The sequence below is a fragment of the Mobula birostris genome, chromosome 10, assembly GCF_030028105.1.
Source record: "Mobula birostris isolate sMobBir1 chromosome 10, sMobBir1.hap1, whole genome shotgun sequence".
Lineage (NCBI taxonomy): Eukaryota > Metazoa > Chordata > Chondrichthyes > Myliobatiformes > Myliobatidae > Mobula > Mobula birostris.
The window spans coordinates 131,016,934-131,039,355 of NC_092379.1; the positions used below are offsets into that span (position 1 = coordinate 131,016,934).

At 41.0% G+C, this 22,422-nt stretch overlaps 1 protein-coding gene across 1 annotated transcript in view; it reads left to right on the forward strand.

The window, feature by feature from the left end:
- The window catches only part of tmem185 (transmembrane protein 185), a 37,530-nt gene extending 15,434 nt beyond the window's left edge, over window positions 1-22,096 (forward strand). The window contains exons 2-7 of the mRNA XM_072270996.1: window positions 4,303-4,479; window positions 7,469-7,676; window positions 9,161-9,244; window positions 10,895-11,071; window positions 12,930-13,053; window positions 18,665-22,096. Coding sequence (XP_072127097.1) covers window positions 4,303-4,479; window positions 7,469-7,676; window positions 9,161-9,244; window positions 10,895-11,071; window positions 12,930-13,053; window positions 18,665-18,909 — 1,015 coding nt within the window. The 3' untranslated portion in view covers window positions 18,910-22,096. The remainder of the gene's footprint in view (window positions 1-4,302; window positions 4,480-7,468; window positions 7,677-9,160; window positions 9,245-10,894; window positions 11,072-12,929; window positions 13,054-18,664) is intronic.
- The last annotated feature ends 326 nt before the right edge of the window (window positions 22,097-22,422 follow it).

Sequence of the window (22,422 nt, forward strand, 5' to 3'; positions counted from 1 at the left end):
TGATTTAGTGGGCATATGCTGCTAATGTGTTGCTTGAAGTTCTGATTCCACATTACAGGAAACGTGTAATATCACTAGACAAGTTTCAGAGAAAACTTAAGCGGATTCTTTTGAAAGGTACAGAAACAGCGACAGTGAAGAGTAGTTTTTAGAACAGAGAAGGGTGTATGAAATGAAATTGTGACGTCTCCATAGGGTGAACATGAAAGAGCCATTTGCCTTGGTAGACAAGTCAATAACTAGCAAACATAGATTTAAAATAATAAGATTCAAGAATGATTAGTCATTCTTCGGTACACTAGTGTAAAGGAGAACGAAATGATGGTCACTCTGGATCTGATACAGCATAAAAAAACAATAACTATAAAACCACTATCAATAGAAATATAAAAACAATTCTCTAAAACACAACATACAAGTAGCACACACACAAAATGCTGGAGGAACACACAAAATGCAAGGCTTATTGAGAAAGCAAGGAGGCATGGAATCCAAGGGGATATTGCTTTGTAGGTGCAGAACTGGCTTGGTCACAGAAGGCAAAGAGTGGTTGTAGACGAGTCATATTCTGCATGGAGGTCAGTCACCAGTGGTGTGCCTCAGGGATCTGTTCTTTGACCCCTACTCTTTGTGATATTTATAAATGACCTGGATAAAGAAGTGGAGGGATGGGTTAGTAAATTTGCTGATGACACAAAGGTTGGGTGTGTTGTGGATAGTGTGGAGGGCTGTCAGAAGTTACAGTGGGACGTTGATAGGATGTAAAACTGGGCTGAGAAGTGGCAAATGAAGTACAACCCAAATAATTGTGAGGTGGTTCATTTTGGTAGGTCAAATATGAGGCAGAATATAGTATTAATGGTAAGACTCTTGGCAGTGTGGAGGATCAGAGAGATCTTGGGGTCTGAGTCCATAGGACACTCAAAGCTGCTGTGCAGGTTGACTCTGTGGTTAAGAAAGCATACGGTGCATTGGCCTTCATCAATCGTGGGATTGAGTTTAAGAGCCAAGAGGTAATGTTGCAGCTATATAGGACCCTGGTCAGACCCTACTTGGTGTACTGTGCTCAGTTCTGGTCACCTTACTACAGGAAGGATGTGGAAACCATAGAAAGGGTGCAGAGGAGATTTACAAGAATGTTGCCTGGATTGGGGAGCATGCCTTATGAGAATAGATTGAGTGAACTTGGCCTTTTTTCCTTGGAACAACGGAGGATGATAGGTGACCTAAAGGTGTATAAGATGATGAGAGGCATCGATCGTGTGGATAGTCAGAGGCCTTTTCCCAGGGCTGAAATGGCTAGCACAAGAGGGCACAGTTTTAAGGTGTTTGGAAGTAGGTACAGAGGAGATATCGGCGTAAGTTTTTTACGTAGAGAGTGGTGAGTGCGTGGAATGGGCTGCTGGCAACAGTGATGGAGGCGGATACAATAGGGTCTTACAGTAGGGTCTTTTAAGAGATTCCTGGACAGGTACATGGAGCTCAGAAAAATAGAGGGCTATGGGTAACCCTAGGTAATTTCTAAGGTAAAGACATGTTCGGCCCAGCTTTGTGGGCTGAAGGGCCTGTATTGTGTGTAGGTTTTCTATATTTCTATGAACCCAGGCCAGACAGCATTTATGGAAAAGAGTAAACAGTTGACGCTTTGGGCCGAGACCCTTCATCAGGACCAAATAACTGTTTGAGTGTGGCTGCATGTATATTAGATTAGCTTATATAGGTAGACTGATTTATTTACATCAAGTGGGTGCTAGGTGCAGAGGTATCTATATATAGGTGACTCTTGACTGGAAATGATACAGCGACAAAGTAACTCTTGGAAAGAGGACATTTTGTATGGAAACACCAACACACTTGAATGGAAATTCCTACAAAAAGTAGTGGATACAGCACAGTCCCCTCCCACCATTATGCACACCGACATAGAGCATTGTCACAGGAAAGCAATATCCATCATCAGGGACCCCCATCACCTAGGTTGTGCTGTCTTCTCACTGCTGCCATCAGGAAGAAGGTACAGGAGCCTCAGGACTCGCACCACCGGGTTCAGGAACAGTTCTTATTCCTTAGCCATCAGACTCTTGAACCAGAGGGGATAACTTCACTCGTCCTGTCATTGAAATGTTCCCACAACCAATGGGCTCCCCTTCAAGGACCATTCATCTCATTTTCTTGATATTTATTGCTTATTTATTTATTATTATAATTTCTTTTTGTGTTTGCACAGTTTGTTCTCTTTTGTATGCTGGTTGAATGCCCAGTTGGTGCAGTCTTTCATTGATTCTGTATGGTCATTGGATTTATTGAGTATGCTTGCCAGAAAACAAATCTCAGTGCTGTATATGGTGATATATATGTGCTTTGATAATAAATTTACTTTGAGTTTTCAAATCTAAGTAGCAATAGAGCATATAGAAGCAGTAGGACAGTGACTGTCCATTTAGGTGTGTGGTGTGGAGTGTAACTGTAAAGCGAGTGTATGGGGGGGTGAAGGATACTGAGAGGCCGTGGAGAGAGTGGCTGATCTGGATGTAGTAGTGGTGACGTGGATTAATGTGTGGTGGTGATCATCTTGGATGGCTTAGGGGAAGTAACTTTATCAGTCTAATGGTCCTGGTGTGGATGCTGCATAGCCTCCTCCCTGATGGGAGTGGGAATCTGCAGATCATAAGCATAGTGGGTGGGATCCTTCATGACATTGCTGGCTGATAGGAGAAAGACTTAAAGGGCAATTTTGCTTTATCTTAAGAGTGGTTGGGTTCTCATGGTCATTGTCTTAGGTACAGGGAAATAGAGCATGGAAACAAGCCCTTCAGCACTGTTCAGCAAACAGATGGTGAGTCTGCACCCACCATCAAACACCCATTTATACTGATTAATTCCACTCTCCACATTATCTGGAATGCTGCTTGACGCACAGAATCTTTTCATTTTAGACTTGAAGAAGTATGTGATGTGCTGGCAACCAGATTACTCAGGAGAGTGCTTGGCTAGCATGGACATGATAGGCCAAACATTCTCCTTCAGTGCCTTAGACTCTGATTTTTTTTACATGAATAGAGTAATTCTGTTGACGGTACATCGTAGGTTCTTGTAACCCTCGATGAAGTGTCATGGAACCTTACATGGTGAGATCTGTTTATGTATATACAAATAGATATAGGCACCTCTTTGTTTAATTGCTGAGACATTGTTTCATTTCACATTTATCTGTGAAAAGTAGTAGGCAGATGAGATGGTTTACAAATAGAGGTGATCTGGATCCGTCTGGCCCAAGTGCCCTGGATATGAGATTAAACAATACTGGGCACACTATCATGGCCTTTATCCAAAAATCAGAGGATTTGTTCTGGGACCAAAAATCAGAGGATTTGTCCACGTGCCATTACAAAGAAGGCACAACAGTGCCTCTACGTTGTTAGAAGTTTACACTGATTTGGCATATCGTCTAAAACTTTGACCAACTTCTATAGATGTGCAGTGGGGAGCATCCAGACTGGTTGCATCACAGCCTGGTATGGAAACACCAGTTGCCCAGGAATGGAAAAACCTACAAAAAGTGGTGGATACAGTCAGTCCATTACAGGAGTAGCCCCTCCCCACCATTGAGGGCATCTGTAAGGTGTGCAGCCGCAAGAAAGTAGCATCCACCATCAAGGACCCTGAGGCCATGCTCTCCTCTCACCACTACCACCAGGTAGGTACAGGAGCCTTGGATCCCACACCCACCAGGTTTAGGAACAGTTATTACCCTACAACCATCAGGCTCTTGAACCAGTGCGGCTAACTTCACTCACCCAACTGATTCCACAACCTATGGACCCACTTGCAGGGACTCTACAACTCGTGCTCTCAGCATTATTTATTTACTACTACTTATTGATTTTTGTATTTGCACAGATTTGTTGTCTTTTGCACATTGGTTGATCGTCTTAGTGTGTGGTTTTTCATTGAGGGGGACCGAGGGGAAGAGAGACACACACTGACCTGCTGAGTTCCTCAAGTGTTTGTGTGTGTTGCTTTAGATTTCTTGCATCTGCAGAATCCCTTGTGTTTATGTTTATTGAATCTAGTGTGTGTGGAGTAGAAAGTCAATTTTCCCGGGTGATTATTGTAACTTTTCTATGTTGTTCATGGCCTCCAAAGTTCATTCGGTTTAACTTTCTTTAATTTCTGCTCTTGTACATTTATTATTCTGCCTAACAAGTATTGTTACTGCTTGACAGGAGAAGGCTTGATGGGCGGAATGTCTAATTTTGCTCCTATGTCATACTGACCAAGATTTGTTGTGTTCTCTTGCAGCAAATTCCTGATCTATGCCTGCCTGCTACTGTTCTCCATTTTACTCTCACTGCGCCTGGATGGGATCATCCTATGGAGCTTTTGGGCAGTCTTTACTCCTGTCTGGCTATGGAAACTCATGGTGATCATAGGAGCCTCGGTGGGAACCGGGGTGTGGGCACGTAATCCGCAATACAGGTGAGAAATTACTGCTGCAAGGTTGAAAGTATTGCTCAGTGTTTAACAAAGTAGGTTGAAGGTGTATATTAGAAAAATGATTAAGTGGGAACATCTGTGGTCCATAGCTTTACTTTTTCCTTCTGCTGTTATTAACTAACATCGCATAGAAGGAGGCCTGCTATCATCCAAAAGCTCTTCTCTCAAAAGTGTTATAGGGCTATTAAAACATCATTTTAAATGTTTCTTCCCCCAGGAGGCTAATCTGATCAACCATTCTAGTTAGCCTCCTCCCCCACCCTCTCTATCCATTACCCTCTGCACAATAGACACTTTACACTACCTTTTATAATGTTGTTTACATTATAAATACATGTTTGTGTTTATACCCATTTTATTCCAAATCCATGCTTTGGCCTCTAACTTTCATTAGTTCCCTGTGGGACCTTAATTCCTGAGCCGTTGATCTGTTCTGCAGAGAAGTTGGGCTTTCAGCCCAGCATATCAAAATAGGGATTCCCACCCTGGGGTTTGCTGACCCCTTGCTTAATTGTATTGGTCCATGGCATAAAGAACGTTGGGAAGCCAGATGTACAGTAATCCCATTTACCTGTATGAGGGTCAGGTCCTTCAATTTCCTGTACAAGGGTCTGTCTAAATGTTTCTTAGATGTATTAATTGTATCTGATTCCACCACCACCTCTGATTCAAGATTGTTTATTGTGATTCTTCAGTACACAAGTGTAAAGCAGAACAAAATGATTGTTGCTCCGGTTCCGATGCAGCATAAAAAAAACTCAATAAATATAAAAGCAATCCTCTAAAATGTATTGTACAAGTAACTATAAAGTGGCAGTGCATGGGGGGGTGGGGTGGGTGTGTTGGTGAAGTGTGTTAAGGGGCTGTAGGGAGGAGTGGCTGATGTATATGTAGTAGTGGGGTGGGTTAACAGGTGGAGGTGTTGATCAGCCTGACAGTTTGGGAGAAGTAACTGTTTCTGATTTTGGTGGTCCTGGCATGCGTACTCTGTAGCCTCTTCCTGATCAGAGTAGGACAAACAATCCAAGAGCAGGGTCAGTGAGGTCCTTCATGGCCTTTTCCCAGCTTGTTTCTGTATATATGCCCTTGATGGTGGGTAGGTTGGTGCCAGCGATGCATTGGTTAACCAGCCATTGTGGACCCCTTCTGTCCACCGCAGTGCTGCTTCCGTACCCAGTGCATTCCCGAAATCAGCCTCTCTGGGTGTGAGGGAGAGGGAAAATTACTCCTTGCATCTCCTTCAGAACTCTATACCCATGTTCTCTTGTTTTGAATGGTTGAGAAAAGACAGGAAAAAGTAACAGAAGAGATCACAGTTTTTTGATTAAATACTAGAGGGAACACGTCCTGGTACAAACAAGGACAATATCCATGTCCCAGACGTGATTACACCATTGGGCCAAATTACGTACCGCCAACTTGTGGGAAGGAGCAACCTTACAGGAAATTATAAAGATGGGCCAGCCAGAGAAAATTAGTAATATGCAACTAACAAACTATAAATTAGTGTATTAATAACAAAGAGGATAAGAATGGGAGAATCGTTTGATATGGATTCAGAGAACTTACTTCATTAGTATGTACGTTTCTGGTCCAAAAGAGTATGTAAGTAAACTAGAGAATGAGGTTCTGGAGTGTGGCGAAAGTACAAGTTGAGGTGAGAGGGAATTTATTTGGAAATGACATAATTTTTCTGTAGTTGATGTGTGTGGAGATATGTCTCTACCAAAGAAGGTGTAAGGCACTACTTCCCTCCACTAGCCTGCAGGTCACCCTTGGGGAAGGTGTAGCATCTGTTTAGCCCTCCTGATCAGGGTCACATGAAGCCATGGGAGCAGCTGGTGCGTATCTGCCGTCGTAGTTACGTGATCACTGATGCCAGACAATCTCTGAAGGGTATTGATGATGGCTGGGGTCACCCTTCTTGTAAAGACACTGTCTAGAAGAAGGCAATGGCAAACCACTTCTGTAGAAATAAATTGCCAAGAACAATCATGGTTATGGAGACCATGATTCCCCCATGTCATACAACACAGCACATAATAAACGAATGTGTGGGTGAGGTATGTAGCATGTATCAATATACAATTCACTCTGCAATACAATAAATACTTTTATATTCAGTTAGCATCTTAATTTAAAATGTGTGCTTATGCAAAGGAAAATAAGTAGTTATTTAAAAAAATATTTATGGTTGGTTTTGTGCAGTGCCTTGATACATTTTCCTACATTAAAAGAAGCATTATAATATGGTTGTTAACCAGAGAATCATATGACATAGATAGAAATATCTGTGCTGTCTCTTTTAAAAGGCTGTTTCAATTAATCACGTTAGGAGGGCTGAGAGGTTAACCTCAACTCCACAATTCCACAACCAACGCACACAAAATGTTAGGGGAACGCAGCAGGCCAGGCAGCATCTATGGAAAAGAGTATAGTCGACATTTTGGGCCGAGACACTTCATTAGGACCGAGTCGACTGAGCTGTTTTCCATATCATGCTGCCTGGCCTGCTGAGTTTGTCCAGCTTTGATTTTTCAGCATCTGCATAATTTCTCATTTCTGATTCTAGAACCTATGCTTTCACTTTCAGGGGCTCTACAACTCGTTTTCAGTATTACTTTATTATAGTGACACAGTTTGTCTTCTGCACTTTGTTTGCTTGTTAATGTTTGTGTGCAGTTTTTCATTGACTCTATTGTATTTCTTTGACCTACCATAAATGCCTGTGAGAAAATAAATCTTAAGGTTGGGTATGATGACATATACTTCATAATAAGTGAACTTTGAAAAGATCGACACAACATTGTGGGCTAATGTTCCACATGTGTCCTACCACCAAAGTAACAAATAGTATTTTTCTCTATTGTTCATTTGTTTACACTAATAAGTATGACGAAATTTTCTGACAACCCACTCGTGTGAAAGGTGAAATGCTCCCTAATTTACTCCTTATTGTATTTTGCTGCAGGGCTGAAGGAGAAACTTGTGTGGAATTTAAAGCAATGCTGATAGCAGTTGGAATCCATCTGTTGCTGTTGATGTTTGAGGTTCTGGTGTGTGACCGGATTGAGCGAGGAAGCCACTACTGGCTGCTTGTCTTCATGCCGCTGTTCTTTGTGTCTCCAGTGTCAGTGGCTGCCTGTGTGTGGGGTTTTCGACACGATCGATCTTTGGAGGTAGGTTATACTGCCATGGGAGGCTTGGCCAAGCTAATTCTGAACTGGTCTATTAGGATTTATCAGGGTTTTCTTCATCATGCCTTCTTGTTTTGGTGTGGTACAATGCCAAATACAGTAAATGGTTACTCTTGAATCACTAGGAGAATTTTACAGTTGGGCACCAAGCAGAAGTTTATTTTATTTAGAGATACAGCACAGTAACAGCCCCTTCTAGCCCAGTGAGCTGGCGGCATCCAATTGCACCCATGTTACAAATTAACCTACTAACCCGTACATCTTTGGAATGTGTGAGGCAACCAAAGCATTTGGAGGAAACCCACATGGTCACGGGAAGAATGTATAAACTCCTTACAGACAATGCTGAAAACTGAACCCTGGTTGCTGGTGCTGTAAAAGCATTGCAATAACCATGATGCTACAGTGCCGCCTTATTGTTATTAATACATGCATTAGTGTGCCATATCCTGCTCTGCAAAATGTTAGAATAAGAAACATTCTGAATTTCTTTCAACCTCAAACCAGATTAATGAAAGTTATTATTCATCTAACATTAATTATCGATGGAATTGTATAGCACAGAAACGGACCCCTTTAGCCCATCTTGCCCATGCCATCTCCGCCCGTTTAATCTAATCCTATTTGCCTAAATTATATTCCTCTGCGCCTTCCCATTCGAATTATCTTTTAAATGTTGTAATTGTATCTGCCTCCATCACCACCCCTCCTCTCTCCTCCCTTCTCATCTTAAAGCTATGCCCTCTAGTTGTAGATGTGTTGTTCTGGGAAAAATATTCTGACTTAAGAATTTTGTAAATCTCCATAAGATCACCCTTTAGCCTCCCGAGTTTGAGAAGAATAACTCCAGCTTATCGGATTTATCTATAAAACTACAGCATTCCGTTCTGGAGGTTTTGGTGAATGCCTTCTGAACTTCCTCTATTGCTACCACATCATTCCTCCATGAACTCTACATAATGGCCCCAAAAGCGCTTTAACCAGTGTTTTACACAGCTGCAACATGGTCTCCCATCACTTATACCAATTGCCTTGGCCATCAAGGCAAGCATTTCAAAAGCCCTTTTCACTACCTTTATCCATCTGTGTCCTCCCCTCCAGTGAGCTACGGACTTGCATTCCTTTATGTTTCTATACATCAGCATTCGTGATGTTCCTCTGTACGTCCTACTCGAATTTGAGTTTCCAAAGTGAATGTCTTGCATTTGCCTGGATTCATTGAAATTTGCATAGACAGGTTTCATAGGGCTGATGGGGGTCTAACAATTCTATCAAAAATTAAACTGTAGCTGCTGTTATGAATTAAATCATTAACATTTAAGGCTTTGTCCTCTTGGGTTAATGCAAATCATATATGTTCATATATTCACCCTTTTGAGCACACTAAAGTTTTTATGAATAAATCTGGAAACACATTCTTTCTGGTTTTGTCACTTTTTCCCCTTTCTTTTCTTTGTGCTGACCAGCTGGAAATCCTGTGTTCTGTGAACATTCTGCAGTTCATATTCATTGCACTGAGACTGGATGAGATCATAAAGTGGCCTTGGCTGGTAGGTTGCTCTTTATTTGTGGCTTGTCTTTTATTGCTTTGTGATTCTTGTGGTGAGAAAATCTGAGACGAGGAGATAATTGGGGCTTAGAATTAAATAGGGTTTTTTAAAAAAGTTGACAAGAAGTGGTGGATACAGCCTAGTCTATCACAGGCAAAGCCCTCCCCACTGTTGAGCACATTTATAAGGAGTGCTGCCACCAGAAAGCATCCATCATCAAGAACCCCTACCGTCTAGGCCTCTTCTCGCTTTTACCATCAGGAAAAGGTACAGCAGCCTTGGATTGCACACCATCAGGTTCAGGAGCAGTTATTACTCCTCAACCATTAGGCTCCTGAACTAGTGTAGGTAACTTCATACTGAATTGACTATAAACCCAATTTCAAGTACTGTACAACTCATGTTGTCTGTATTATTTATTTACATTTTTTATTATTTGCACAATTTGTCTTTTTTTTGCACATTGGTTGTTTGTCAGTCTTTGTTTATATATAGTTTTTTAAAAAATAAATTCTAGTATTTCTTTATTTCCTTGTAAATGCCAGCATGAAAATGAATCTCAGGGTTGTATATGGTGACATTTGTACTGTGATAATGAACTTAATTAGAGCTTGCTGAACATTTAATTTTTCACAAGGATTGTAGAAATTTAGAATTTTATTCCCTGACAAGAGGTAGTGGATGTGGTGGTAAAGAACTTCAAGACTGAGAGTTGGGTTTGTTTGGCAATGGTAGTTAAACTGGGTCAGTGAAGTTAATGTACAGGTCAGATGTGATTCATGGAGCAGAACTGGGACTGAATGGGATACTTTAGTTATATTTTCTGCTTTTAATAATATTGTCTAATTCAAACTTCTTATCCCTGGTACTTGTTTACTGTATTGGAGAGTTACTGATTGGCCTGTTGTTAGAAATGCACTTCCAGGGGCCTTTGGCTGTCCTCAGACTAAGCACATGCTGTTTATTGGAATCAGGTGCTTTTCAACAAACAGATTTTCCTTCAGAAAAAGCTCATAGCTCAGTCATGAGGCTAATATCTCATTGTTTGCTAGAAGGAGGGGGAGGAGGTATAGGAGTCTTAGATCCCACACCACCAGATTCAGGAACATTTATTACCCCTCAACCATCAGGCTTCTGAATTGGCGTGCGTAACTTTACTCGCCTTAACTCTGAACTGATTCCACAAGCTTTCAAGGACTCTGCAACTTGTGTTTCAATTTTATTTATTTTTGTGTTTGCACAGTTTGTCGTCTTTTGTACATTGGTTGCTTTTTCCATCTTTGTGTGTAGTTTTTCGTTGATTCTATTGTATTTCTTTGTATCTACTGTGAATGCTTGCAAGAAAACTCCCAGGGTTGTATATGGTGACATGGACATACTTTGAGAATAAATTTACTTTGAACTTTACAAGTTTTTTTCAACAGCAAGTGTAGACTACTTGTGAGGAAGTTATTCCAGGCAGCCTACAGGCTCTGTGAAACAACATGACCTGTTTCTCCTATTGAATGCATAAAGGCTATTATTGTAACCTTTGGATAAAGTGTGCAGCAGACTGACAATCCAACTGGCCTGGACTAAACAAAGTATGCAGAAAAGCATTTTGTAGCCAGTAAAACTTCTTTAACCAATCTTTCTGCTGTTTCTTTGTAGGTGGTATGTGTCCCTTTGTGGATTCTGATGTCATTTCTCTGCCTGGTGGTGCTCTACTACATTGTGTGGTCAGTACTTTTCTTGCGGTCTATGGACGTGATAGCTGAACAAAGGCGGACCCATGTTACAATGGCTATCAGCTGGATGACCATTGTTGTTCCTCTCCTGACCTTTGAGGTACGCAACTCTCCTTTGATAATGGAGTCAGTGGGTCCTCCAGATGCTAAATCATCATTGCAGTTTAAAATGTTCAACCAGCTTATTTTTATTGCCGAAGATGTGTTGAATGCTTAGTGGCTGATTTCTTTATTTAAGAATACCAGAATTAAGTGTTTCTTTGCCTCTTTGCTTAATTAATCCAGCATTATAACATTTGGCGTGCACAGTACTGTACAGAAGTCTTAGTCACATAGCTAGATGCCTTTGACTTTTGCACAGTCCTGTAGAAATTTTATGTATTGTATGATTTTGCTGCAAAAAAGAATAATGACGTATGTGAGTGATGATAGACCTGATTCTGATATGGGTCTCTATTGAGGACTGACTTTTTTTTAGATTATGAGGACACTCAGTCCTCGTTTATTGTCATTTAGAAATGCATGCATTAAGAAATGATACAATCTTCTTCCAGACTGATATCACAAAAAAAAAAGGACAAACCAAAGACTAACACTGACAAAACCACATAATTATAACATATAGTTACAGCAGTGCAAATCAATACCATAATTTGATAAAGAGCAGACCATGGGCACGGTAAAAAAAAGTCTCAAAGTTCCGATTGACTCCTGATATTCCCAATAGCAGGCAGCAAAAGGGAGAAACTCTCCCTGCCATAAACCTCCAGGCACCGACAACTGCCGATGCATTGGAAGCACTTGACCACAGCAGACTCGTGAGTCTATCCGAAAACTTCGAGCCTCCAACCAGCCCCTCTGATACAGCCTCCCGAGCACCAATCTCTGCCAAGTGCTTCGACCCCGCCCCGGCCGCCAAGCAACAAACAAAGCTGAGGACTCAGGGCCTTCTCCTCCGGAGATTCTGGATCACACAGTAGCAACGGCAGCGAAAAAGGCATTTCAGAAGTTTCTCCAGATGTTCCTCTGATCTTTCACGTCTGTCTCCATCAAATCAGGATTGTGCACGGCACCCTACATGACAGATAACAGATATCATTCACCGGAGCGGGCACTGCGCGCTGCGTCGTGCCGCCATCTTCTCCTCCTCCACTTTGCCTGGTGTCTCAAGACTAGGTGTGTCTGCACCCACACCCTGACACACCTCCTCTGCCACCTGTCCCACACCCCTCCAGCTGCATTCCATTCTTGCCATTCCCAACATCATTTGCTTCCGTCGGATGTGCACACTTGCTCTCCTCTCTAATGTTGGCGTGTACAATTCTGTGCAAAAGTCTTAGGCATCTTTATATGTGCCTGAGACTTTTGCACGGTACTGTATATACACTTACAAGTAATGATGAACGTTAAATGGCACTATTAGTCTGAAGACCAGTCACAAAACACGAGGCCTTAAAAGATTCAAGGTTGTTTTATACAATTTCCAGTACACAAGTGTAAGGGAGAGCGAAATAATTGTTGCTCTGGATCTGATGTAGCACAAAAGAAACCCAAGAAGATATTCACAATAAATATAAATACATAAGATAGTTCTAATACATAGATTAATTGTATGTCCATAAAGTGATGTTAGGCACAGGAGTGTCTGTGCATAACATAACTCTGACAGGAATGATAAAGTGGAAGGGTGGGTTACTGCTTGTGTGTTTGGTAAAGTGATTCAGAAAACTAGCCTAAATTGATATCCATGGCGCATTCCTCACATCGCTATGCCATTGTCTGTAAAAGTACAAAGCTCTCCTTCCTGAATTCTGAGAAATTTATAAGAAATGGAAGCATCATTTACAAGCATAGGGAAAACAGTATGAGCCTCTCCCTATCAAACTACTGAGATGCAGAACTTCCTATTGCTGGCAAGGCGTCATAGGGAGACTCAAGGTTTTTCTTTCTCTTTCCAGATTCTTTTGGTTCACAAGCTGGATGGTCATAATAATTTCTCCTATATTCCAATTTTCATCCCTCTTTGGCTTTCTCTCATGACATTAATGGCAACAACCTTCGGACAGAAAGGGGGTAATCACTGTAAGTATCTATGTTGGAGTTTTATGGTATCCTCTGCGTTAATTCTCGTTCTGAGCTAGTGATGTTCATTAGAACATAAGAAGTGGAAGCAGGAGTCAGTCATCTGGCCCACTGAGCTTGCTCCATCATTCAATAAGGTCATGGCTGATCTGGCCGTGGACTCAGCTCTACCTGCCTGTGTTATTCCCACAATCCTGAAAAAATCTATCTAACTGTGTCTTAAATATTTTAATGAGCTAGCCTCGACAGCTTCGTCTCTGATCTCTGTTCTAAATCTATTTCCTTGAGGCTGTATTCCCTAGTTTTAGTCTCACCTACCGGTGGAAACAACTTTCCTGTCTCTGCCTTATCTATCCCTTTTGTAATTTTATATATTTCTATAAGATCCCCTTTTATTCTTCTGAATTCCAAGAAATACAGTCGCAGACGATTCGGTCTCTCTGTAGGCTAACCCTTTTCATCTCCGGAATCAACCTGGTGAACCTCCTCTGCACTGCCTCCAAAACCAGTATATCTTTCCTTAAGTAAGGAGACCAGAACTTCACAAAGTACTCCAGGTGTGCCCTCACCAGTACCCTGTACAGTTGCAGCATGACCTCCCTGCTCTCAAATTAAATCCTCCCAGCAATAAAGGCCAACATTCCATTGCTTTCACGAGCACTCCAGAGTTCGACTGCACAACAGTGTGCAGGAATCTTTCACCATTTAAATAACAATTTTGTTCGTAATGTTATGCGCTTCAGTTGTTTGCATGATTTGTGCTTTTTTTTTTCTTTCTCTTGCTCATCAGGTATTGGTCATTTTTAAAAACCAAATTCTTGTGGGTTTTTTGCTTTGTGGCTATCTTTGAGCAAACAGATCTTAAGGTTGTATAATTTATACATTCTTTGATAATAAATGTAGTTTGAACAACCTGATCTATTTTTTTCTTAAGTGCATTTACCAGTGTTGTGCTCCATCTGCCAGTCCCTTGCCCATTCCCTTAACCTATCCGTATCTCTCTGCACACCCTCCGCATGCTCTGCACGATTTGCTTTTCCAGTCAAATTAGTATTATAGCAAACTTGGATATGCTACACTCCATCCCCTCTTCCAAATCGTTCATGTATATTGTGAGCAGTTGCAGGTCCAGCATTGACCCCTGTGGCACCCTGCTAACCACTGACCGTGAACCTGAGATGCACCATTTATCCCAACTCTCTGCTTGCTTTTAGTTAACTAATCCTCTATCCATGTTAATACATCACCCCCAATTCCATGTACCCTTATGCTAAGTCTTTTATTCGGCACCTTATCGAATGCCTTCTGGAAATCCAAGTATAGAACATCCACCTGTTCCCCTGTATCCACTGTGCACATTAAATCCTCAAAGACTCCAGTAATTTTGTCCAACAGGACCTGCCCTTCATGATCCAGTGCTGTGTCTGCCTGATGAAGCCACCTCTATCCAGATGTTTCACTATTTTTTTCCTTATTATTACTGCTCATAATATTTTCCCTATAGTAAATAAAATGTATATGTGCACAGTGTAACTTAGCTTGTGGACAAATTGTTATAATTCAGTTGAAAGAATTGGATTCAGTTTTCATTGGGATATTGATCCTTTCTCTCCTCCCATTCATATACTTAACTCCTACTGATTTAGGCTTGCACAAGATTATCTTTTCAAGGCTCTGCCTAATTCTGCTTTGAGTCTATTGGAGGTAAATATGATTCAGTCCACCACGTGGCTGCTGAACAATGCACACAAGATGCTGGAGGAACTCAAGCAAGTTGTGCAGCACCTGTGGAGGGGAAGAAAGAGTCAGTGTACAGACAAAGACCCTACATCGGGACTGGAAAGGAAAGCAACAAAAGCCAGAAGAAGAAGATAGGGGGAGGTGAAGGAGTACAGGCTGGCAGGTGATAGAGAACAGGTGAAGGAGAAGGTGAGTGGGGACGGGTGGATGAAGTAAGAAGCTGGGAGATGATAGGTGGAAGAGGTAAAGGGGTGAAGAAGAAGGAATCTGACAGGAAAGGACCATGGACCGAGGGAAGAAGAATGGGCACCAGAGGGAGGTGATAGGTGAGGAGAAGAGAAAGGGCAAGAAGGGAATCACAATTTGGAATAGAAAAGAGAGACGGGGAAGGGGGAGAAATGACTGGAAATTAGAGAGGTCGATGTTCATGCCATCAGTTGGGAGGCTACCCTGATTTACCTATCCAAATTTCTCTTGTATGTTGAAATATGATGTGTTACTCCTCCATCCTGACTGTTGCTTCATCATGGCAGTCAAGGAAGCCATGGACTGACAAGTTGGAATGGGAATAGGAAGTAGAATTTTAAAAAAGGAGCCACTGGGAAATCCTGCCTTTTGTGGTAGAGTGATGTGCTCAATGATGTAGTCCCCCAATTTACGTCAGGTCTCACCGATGTAGAGAAGGCTGCACTGGGACCACCCGATACAGTAGGTGATCCCGACAAAATCACAGGTGAAGTATCACCTCACCTGGAAGGACCGTTTGGGGCTCTGAATGGTGGTGAGGGAGGAGGTGTAGCACTTGCCCTGCTTGACCAAGTTGCTTTTCATTAATGGTTGTACTGACAGGAACATCTTCATCTTAAAGCATCAGTTGGAACTCTAGTTTTGTATTGAACCAATAGTGTAATTAAAATTGATTTTCAGAAGGCTGATTAGGTTGAAATTTAAAGAATTTTGGAAGAGGTTTTCTTAAAGAAACTTCTAATTGTATTCTTCCAAACCAGTTTAATCATATCAGAAGAGTTGTTTGGTGTATTTAAGAACAAGATGCTGAAGAAGTAGTTTGAGGAAAGGTCATAGAAATGAAGTATTACTACATTCTGCCTGATCTACCAAAGAGCTCCAGTGTTTTCTGTTACAGCATAGAAACAGATCTTCGACCCATGTAGCCTGTCAAACTATTAATCTGTCTGTATCCTATTGACCTGTACCCAGACCATAGCCCTCCATACCCCTCCTATCAAGTACCTATCCAAATCTCTCAAATGTTTAAATCGAACCCACACCCACCACTTCCACTGGCAGCTTGTTCCACATTCTCACCATCCTGAGTGAAGAAGTTCCCCTTAATCCCTGACCTCTAGTTCTATTCCCACCCAACCTCAGTGGAAAAAGCCTGCTTATAGTTATCCTATCTAAACCCCTCATAATTTTGTATACCTGTATCAAATCACCCCTCATTCTCCTATGCTCTAGGGAATAAGGTCCTAGCCTATTCAACTTTTTCCTGTAGTTCAGGTCCTCAAATCTCAGCAACATCCTTGTAAATTTTCTCTGCACTCTTTCAACCTATTGATATGTTTCCTGTAGTAAGTGACCAGAACACAATGCTCCAAATTAGGCATCACCAACGTCTTATAACATCCTGTACTCAGAAGTTTGATTTATTAAGGCAATGACCCTATCTACCTGTGATACTACCTTCAAGCAATTTTAGATCTGCATTTCCATATCTCTGTGTTCTACCGCACTCCTCGGTGCCCTACACCTCAGCATGTAAATCCAACCTTGTCCTCCCAAAGCGCAACACTTCACACTTGTCTGCTTTAAACTGCACCTGCCATTTATCGCCCCGTTTTTCCCACTGGTCCAGCTTCCACTGCAAGCTTTGATAGCCCTCCTCTCTGTCCACTACGTCTCCAATCTTGGTGTCATCTGCAAATTTGATGATGCAGTTTACCACATTATCATCCAGATCATTGATATAGATGACAAACAACCACGGGTCCAGCACCAGTCTCTGTGGCACTCTCCCAGTTAGATAGGCAACTATTTACTACTACACTGTGGCTTCTGCGAAGCCAACGTTATCAATTTCTACCTCAAAATCAAGTTTCGACCTCATCCTAAATGCCAAGTCAGTGAACCTCCTTGACCATGCGGGATCTTGTCAAGGGCCTTGCTAAAGTTATTTCAAATACATTAGCCGTTTCCTTTTCAGAGAAAGGAAGATGTAAGAGTGGTTTATTTTCAGTTAAGATTGTTTTGCCTATCCTTGTAGTTGTACTTCAGGTTTAGATTCATTTATTTATCACACGTACATCAGAACATGCAGTGAAACGCATCGTTGATGTTAAGAACAAACACAATCTGAGGATTGCTGGGAGCAGCCTGCAAGTATTACCATACTTTCTGGCACGAACATAGCATGCCTACAATATTCAGCACAACACAAGCAATGAAACAACAGCTTTAATGCTGTTTTTCAGGGTTGATATTGTAACTGGTAGTTTCGGGACATTACCAGTGTTCCAGGATCAGCATGTGTCAATTGAACTCAACCCTCCCATTAATAGCTTCCAGCTTTGAGATTACCATAAGGCCTAGCAGAATTTTGCCGTTTGGCCCTTTGAGTCTGCTCCGCCATTCCATTATGGCTGATTTTTTTTTATCCCTCTCAACCCCATTCCCTTACCTTCTCCCTGTAACCTTCAATGCCCCCACTAATCAAGGACCCATCAACCTCTGTTTAAATATATCCAATGACTTGGCCTCCACAGCCATCTGTGGCAATAAATTCCACAGATTCACCACCCTCTGGCTAAAGAAATTCCTCCTCATCTCTGTTCTAAAGGGATGTTCTTGTATTCTGAGTCTGCTACCTGGGTGAGCTGAAAAGCTGTATCACAAGGGAAGTAGTTCACTTGCACGAGTAAAAAGTTCACATAAACTGCTGGAGGAACTCAGCAGGTTAGACAGCATCTACGTATGTTTTGAGCCGAGACCCTTCATCAGCACCAAAACATTGGTCTCAACCGGAAATGTCAAATGTTTATTCCTTTCCATAGACACTGTCTGAGTTCCTCCGGTATTTTGTGTTGCTCTGGATTTCCAGCATCTGTAGAATCTCCTATGTCTACAAGTTAGAAGTGACTCCTTTCCTCTGAAGAATACTTGGGATCAGGGCACCTCACTGACTTACTGCCATGGATCTATCCATGATGCTGGCACTTGGGTAACAAAAGGGCTTCAATCCTCAATTTTTAAAAGAAATTGAATGTCTGTCCATTCCCCCTGTTGCACATTGATGCTGAGGTCTTGTTAACATTTAAAGATTCAGATCTATTTATCTCATGTACATTGAAACACAGAGAAATGCTTCCTTTGCATTAACAACCAGCATACGCAATGTGCTGGAGGTGGCCTGCAAGTGTTGCCACACATTCTGGCACCACCATAGCATGCACAGTGTTCCGCAGAACAGCACAAGCATGGACAAAGCAAGACAACAGAAAAACAAGCCACACAAAGGATACATACACTCCCTAACTCCAGCCTCCAACCCTGAACCCCACGATAGACCAACTCTGGGCCTTCACTCCTTATCTCCAGATTCTCAGTCTTGCAGACATCGAGACTTCAGCTTCACACTTCATCCCAGGAATTGCTGATCATGAGTTTGACTTTTGGGTCCCAACTTCTTATTTTTAAACTCTAAGCTCATGCTGAAGTAGGACAATCAGACATATATTAATGCGTTGGACTTTACCCTCTCTGAGGCTGGTTGGTTTTCCAGATGTGTGAAAGGCTTTTTGAGGTAGAAAGGATATACTTTTTCTAACGGTTGCTGTTCACATCATTTTTGTAGGGTGGTTTGGAATCCGCAAAGACTTCTGTCAATTTCTTCTGGAAATCTTTCCTTTCTTGAGGGAATATGGAAATATTTCATACGAACTTCAGTATGATGACAGTGAAGAATCCGAAGAAATACCTATACCAGAACCTGCTAAGATCCCCCCCATGTTTTATAAAAAGACTGGTGCTGTGATTACCCAGAGTCCTGGGAAGTATTTTGTCCCCCCTCAAAAGCTGAACATCGATATGCCTGATTAAGAAATGTACGAGAGGATATTGGACTTGAATGAAATAGTGCTGGATATGGTACACCAATGCTAGGTGTTGTACAAATGGGACTCTCTTTGGCATACAACACTGTGCTGCCAAATATGTAAAAAAAATATAATCCATGAAGTCATATTCTATTTGCTATAGAACACCTTTCTATTTAAAACTGAATAGAACACCTGTGCCACAGTGTCATTAGCAGCAGTAATTTCAGATTCTGCTATTGTATTCCCACAGTGACAGCGTATCTGCTGTTCAAACAGTGTCGAATCCACATTTTACTATAGTTTAACCTGATAATTCCAAGCTTTCTTGCACTTAAAAAAGAAGTTTGAATTACAGATCATATTGCAAGATGTTTAACTGGTAAAGGAAATCTTAATGAGCTGATAATTAGAACTGAGATGGTTTGAATTTACCAGGATTAGGGTTATTTAAATATTGCAGGAAAGTGGATAAAATATCACCATAAATGGGTTGGGTTATGTCAATATTTCATTGCTGTGGTGATTGACAGCAACAGAATTGAACAAATAGAAATAAATCAACCACCTTTCCATCAGGGCATAAATGTTTATATAAATAGACTACGAAAGGCAGTGCTCTGTTTCGTGCTTGCCTTCGGTAAATCCATGTAGCACTTAACACTGCACACAGTGCTTTAATAGAAGTTCTGTACACAATTAGGTAAACCTGGAGAATAGTGATTCAATGTGAACGCAGAGGCATTAGTTCAGCGTGATTCTGTGCATCTTGCTGTGTTCAACACATGTTTGGGCCTATTTATCACAACCTGACAACTCTTAAAACATTAAGTGAGTCTCTACTTGAAAGAAAACAGTTCAGACATTGTGCGTCTGGATCCATTTTGTTAAAGAGAGACTTTGATATTGCTTGGATGTCGGCGTGTTTGTAGCTACTTATAATGTAATAGTCTCCTTGAATAGAAAATTAACAAAACTCTGCTTGGAAAGCAGTGAGACAGGTTCTTACTTATCCTCAGAGAAGTATGCAGCTGTTCCTTGTGCCCGATGCATTGCGTTGTGCTCGGTCTTATTGCTAACAAAAACATGGCGTGCAATAATAATGAGTGTGTTTTTAAAAAGTTTTTTTAAATGCACGGACAGAAATTTCAACAATTTTTTTTTGTTGTGTGGATTATTAAAATGCATTTTGTAATATAGTTGGCTGTTTAGCCAGTTTTTATCCAGTGAAAAGCTGGCTGTGCTTTTTGAGTAACCTAAATATGTTAAATTAACACCTACTCTTATTAAGATAATATCCCTAGTTAAGTGCTGGATGCAATGGAAAACACTGTAATATATCAATACCTACAAAGCTCCCCTAATTCTACTGGTACCTATTCAGTAAATGGGAATCATGTTATCTGCTTGCCTGCATTTGCAAGCAGAATATAATAGGCTCATGGATGTTATGAAATATCAGCGAAGATGAGGTTTGAGATTGTTGCTCTTGATTTGAATATGTAAGAATGTTTTTAGTTTCAGCAACATAATTATGCAGTATTATCGATGCCTCAGATATTCTCTTTACCAATGCATCAAAGGTGTATGATCAGTTTAAAACATTGTACTTCTAACCTTGACTGTATAAAATCTGTTTGCTATGTTTGCTTTTATTTTGTGCCACACAACCAACATTCATTGAAATGTCTGTACTGATTATTTAATTGAATTACTGATATTTACTTAGGTTTTAATTAATTACCGCAACCTTAAGTGACTCAGCCTAAAATGAAAGATAGCATTACAAAATACTTGTCTTAAACATGTTCTGATTCTCTTTAAAAATTGTAATTAAATTATTTATAATTTACTTAAGTCCCTTTAAAGGGGTAAACTCTGAAGCATTAACATTGAAGTTGCAATCTCTAAAGCTAGAGATCCTGTCTTGGTGTTTTTATAGCTGTGTGGTGGATTTAAGGAAAACTAATTTGTATTGAGAGAATCTGGCTGAATATTGAAATGTTTATAACTATATAACAGGCTGACTGAATCTTCTACCTGTAAGACACAAACTATGAGATCTGTTAATTGAATTTATGAAATTATTTTGCATTCAGTGATCAGGGGAAATGTAATATCACGATTGGATTACTATTGTGTAATGGGAGAAATGTGTTTTGGTTTCAAAGTTTGCTTTGGACCATATTTGGTAGTCCTTTTGGTATGCTTTCCCCAACTATGGTTCAATGCTAAAAGCTATTTTAGTTTCTCCCTTCATGTTTTCTCTGCTGGTGCATTGATACACAGGTGTAGGCTGTCACTGTTATTAACACAGCATAGAAATATTGAAGAGGCCATATCTAGCTTCCACCACCTGCGCTGTAACAAGATGGTCGAGATTGTCCAATTGTAGAATGGTCCTGCCTTCAGTAGGTTGGTTTCAACTGAACAACACAATCAGAGGGTTCTGACGTGGCCGCCAGACCATTGCCCTTGTGTATTTGAGCAGTAATTGTCAACCAGTTCTGAAAGGTTTGAATTGTTATTTGCCATTCTGTGAAGGTGCAACAAAAATCTTGTGCTAGAATAGCAATGTTGACATTAACTTTTCTCTCATTTTGGTCTCTGTCTTAACTTTTTAATTTTGCAGGCAGTGTTTCAAGCTGGGAAATTACTGCTATTACATGGTGAGAGATCACCACTTCTGTAAAATCTATCTTTCCACATTAAATTATTGGCCCATTTGACAAGCTATTTCTAGATTAACTGTTATGGCGAACCATAAAATGAAGTGTGCAAAGATCCTATACAACTGATGATTTACTTAAATTGTGATAGTGTTAATTTTATGAATATTATATAATTTCTACCACACCTTAAACTGGTGAAAGGGGGGGGGGTGGGGCTATTATGCTACGCAGAGTGGCTACATAAACGGGTATGAGGTGATATGTATTTCAAACCCAAAGATTTCTCAGCTCTTAGCAGTGCAGATGTTGTCTTGACCGGGGAGAGAGAGAGCGTGCACAAGGTGGGGAACTCAGCTGGACTGAGAGAATGAAGTGCAATTGTTGTTGTTGTAGAAAACTCTTGCTGGACCAAACCAACATTGTTGTTCATTGTGAAATGTTTCTGTAATATCTGAAATGTGTATTAATGTGTAATGAGTACATGCTGCTTTTTATTCAGTAAATTTAATAAACAAATGTTTCTGAATTCTATTTCTCTACTTAAATCTTGATCCATATACTGATCTTTAGTGTACATTTGGTGGAAGGTGCCATCAGAACTTGTGATGACTGTTGACCCTTCTTTATCTTTCCTGGAGAAGAAGAATGCTTATGTGAGAATGCTGATCGTGGACTACAGTTCAGCATTCAAGGTCATAATTCCATTCAAGCTTGACAGGACCCGCCTTGAGGAGTTGAATCCTGGACTTCCTGTCAGATCACCGGCAGGTGGCAAGAGTGGGCTCTCTCACCTCCACCCCTCTGACTCTCGACACAGGAGCCCCTCAGGGCTGTGTCCTAAGTCC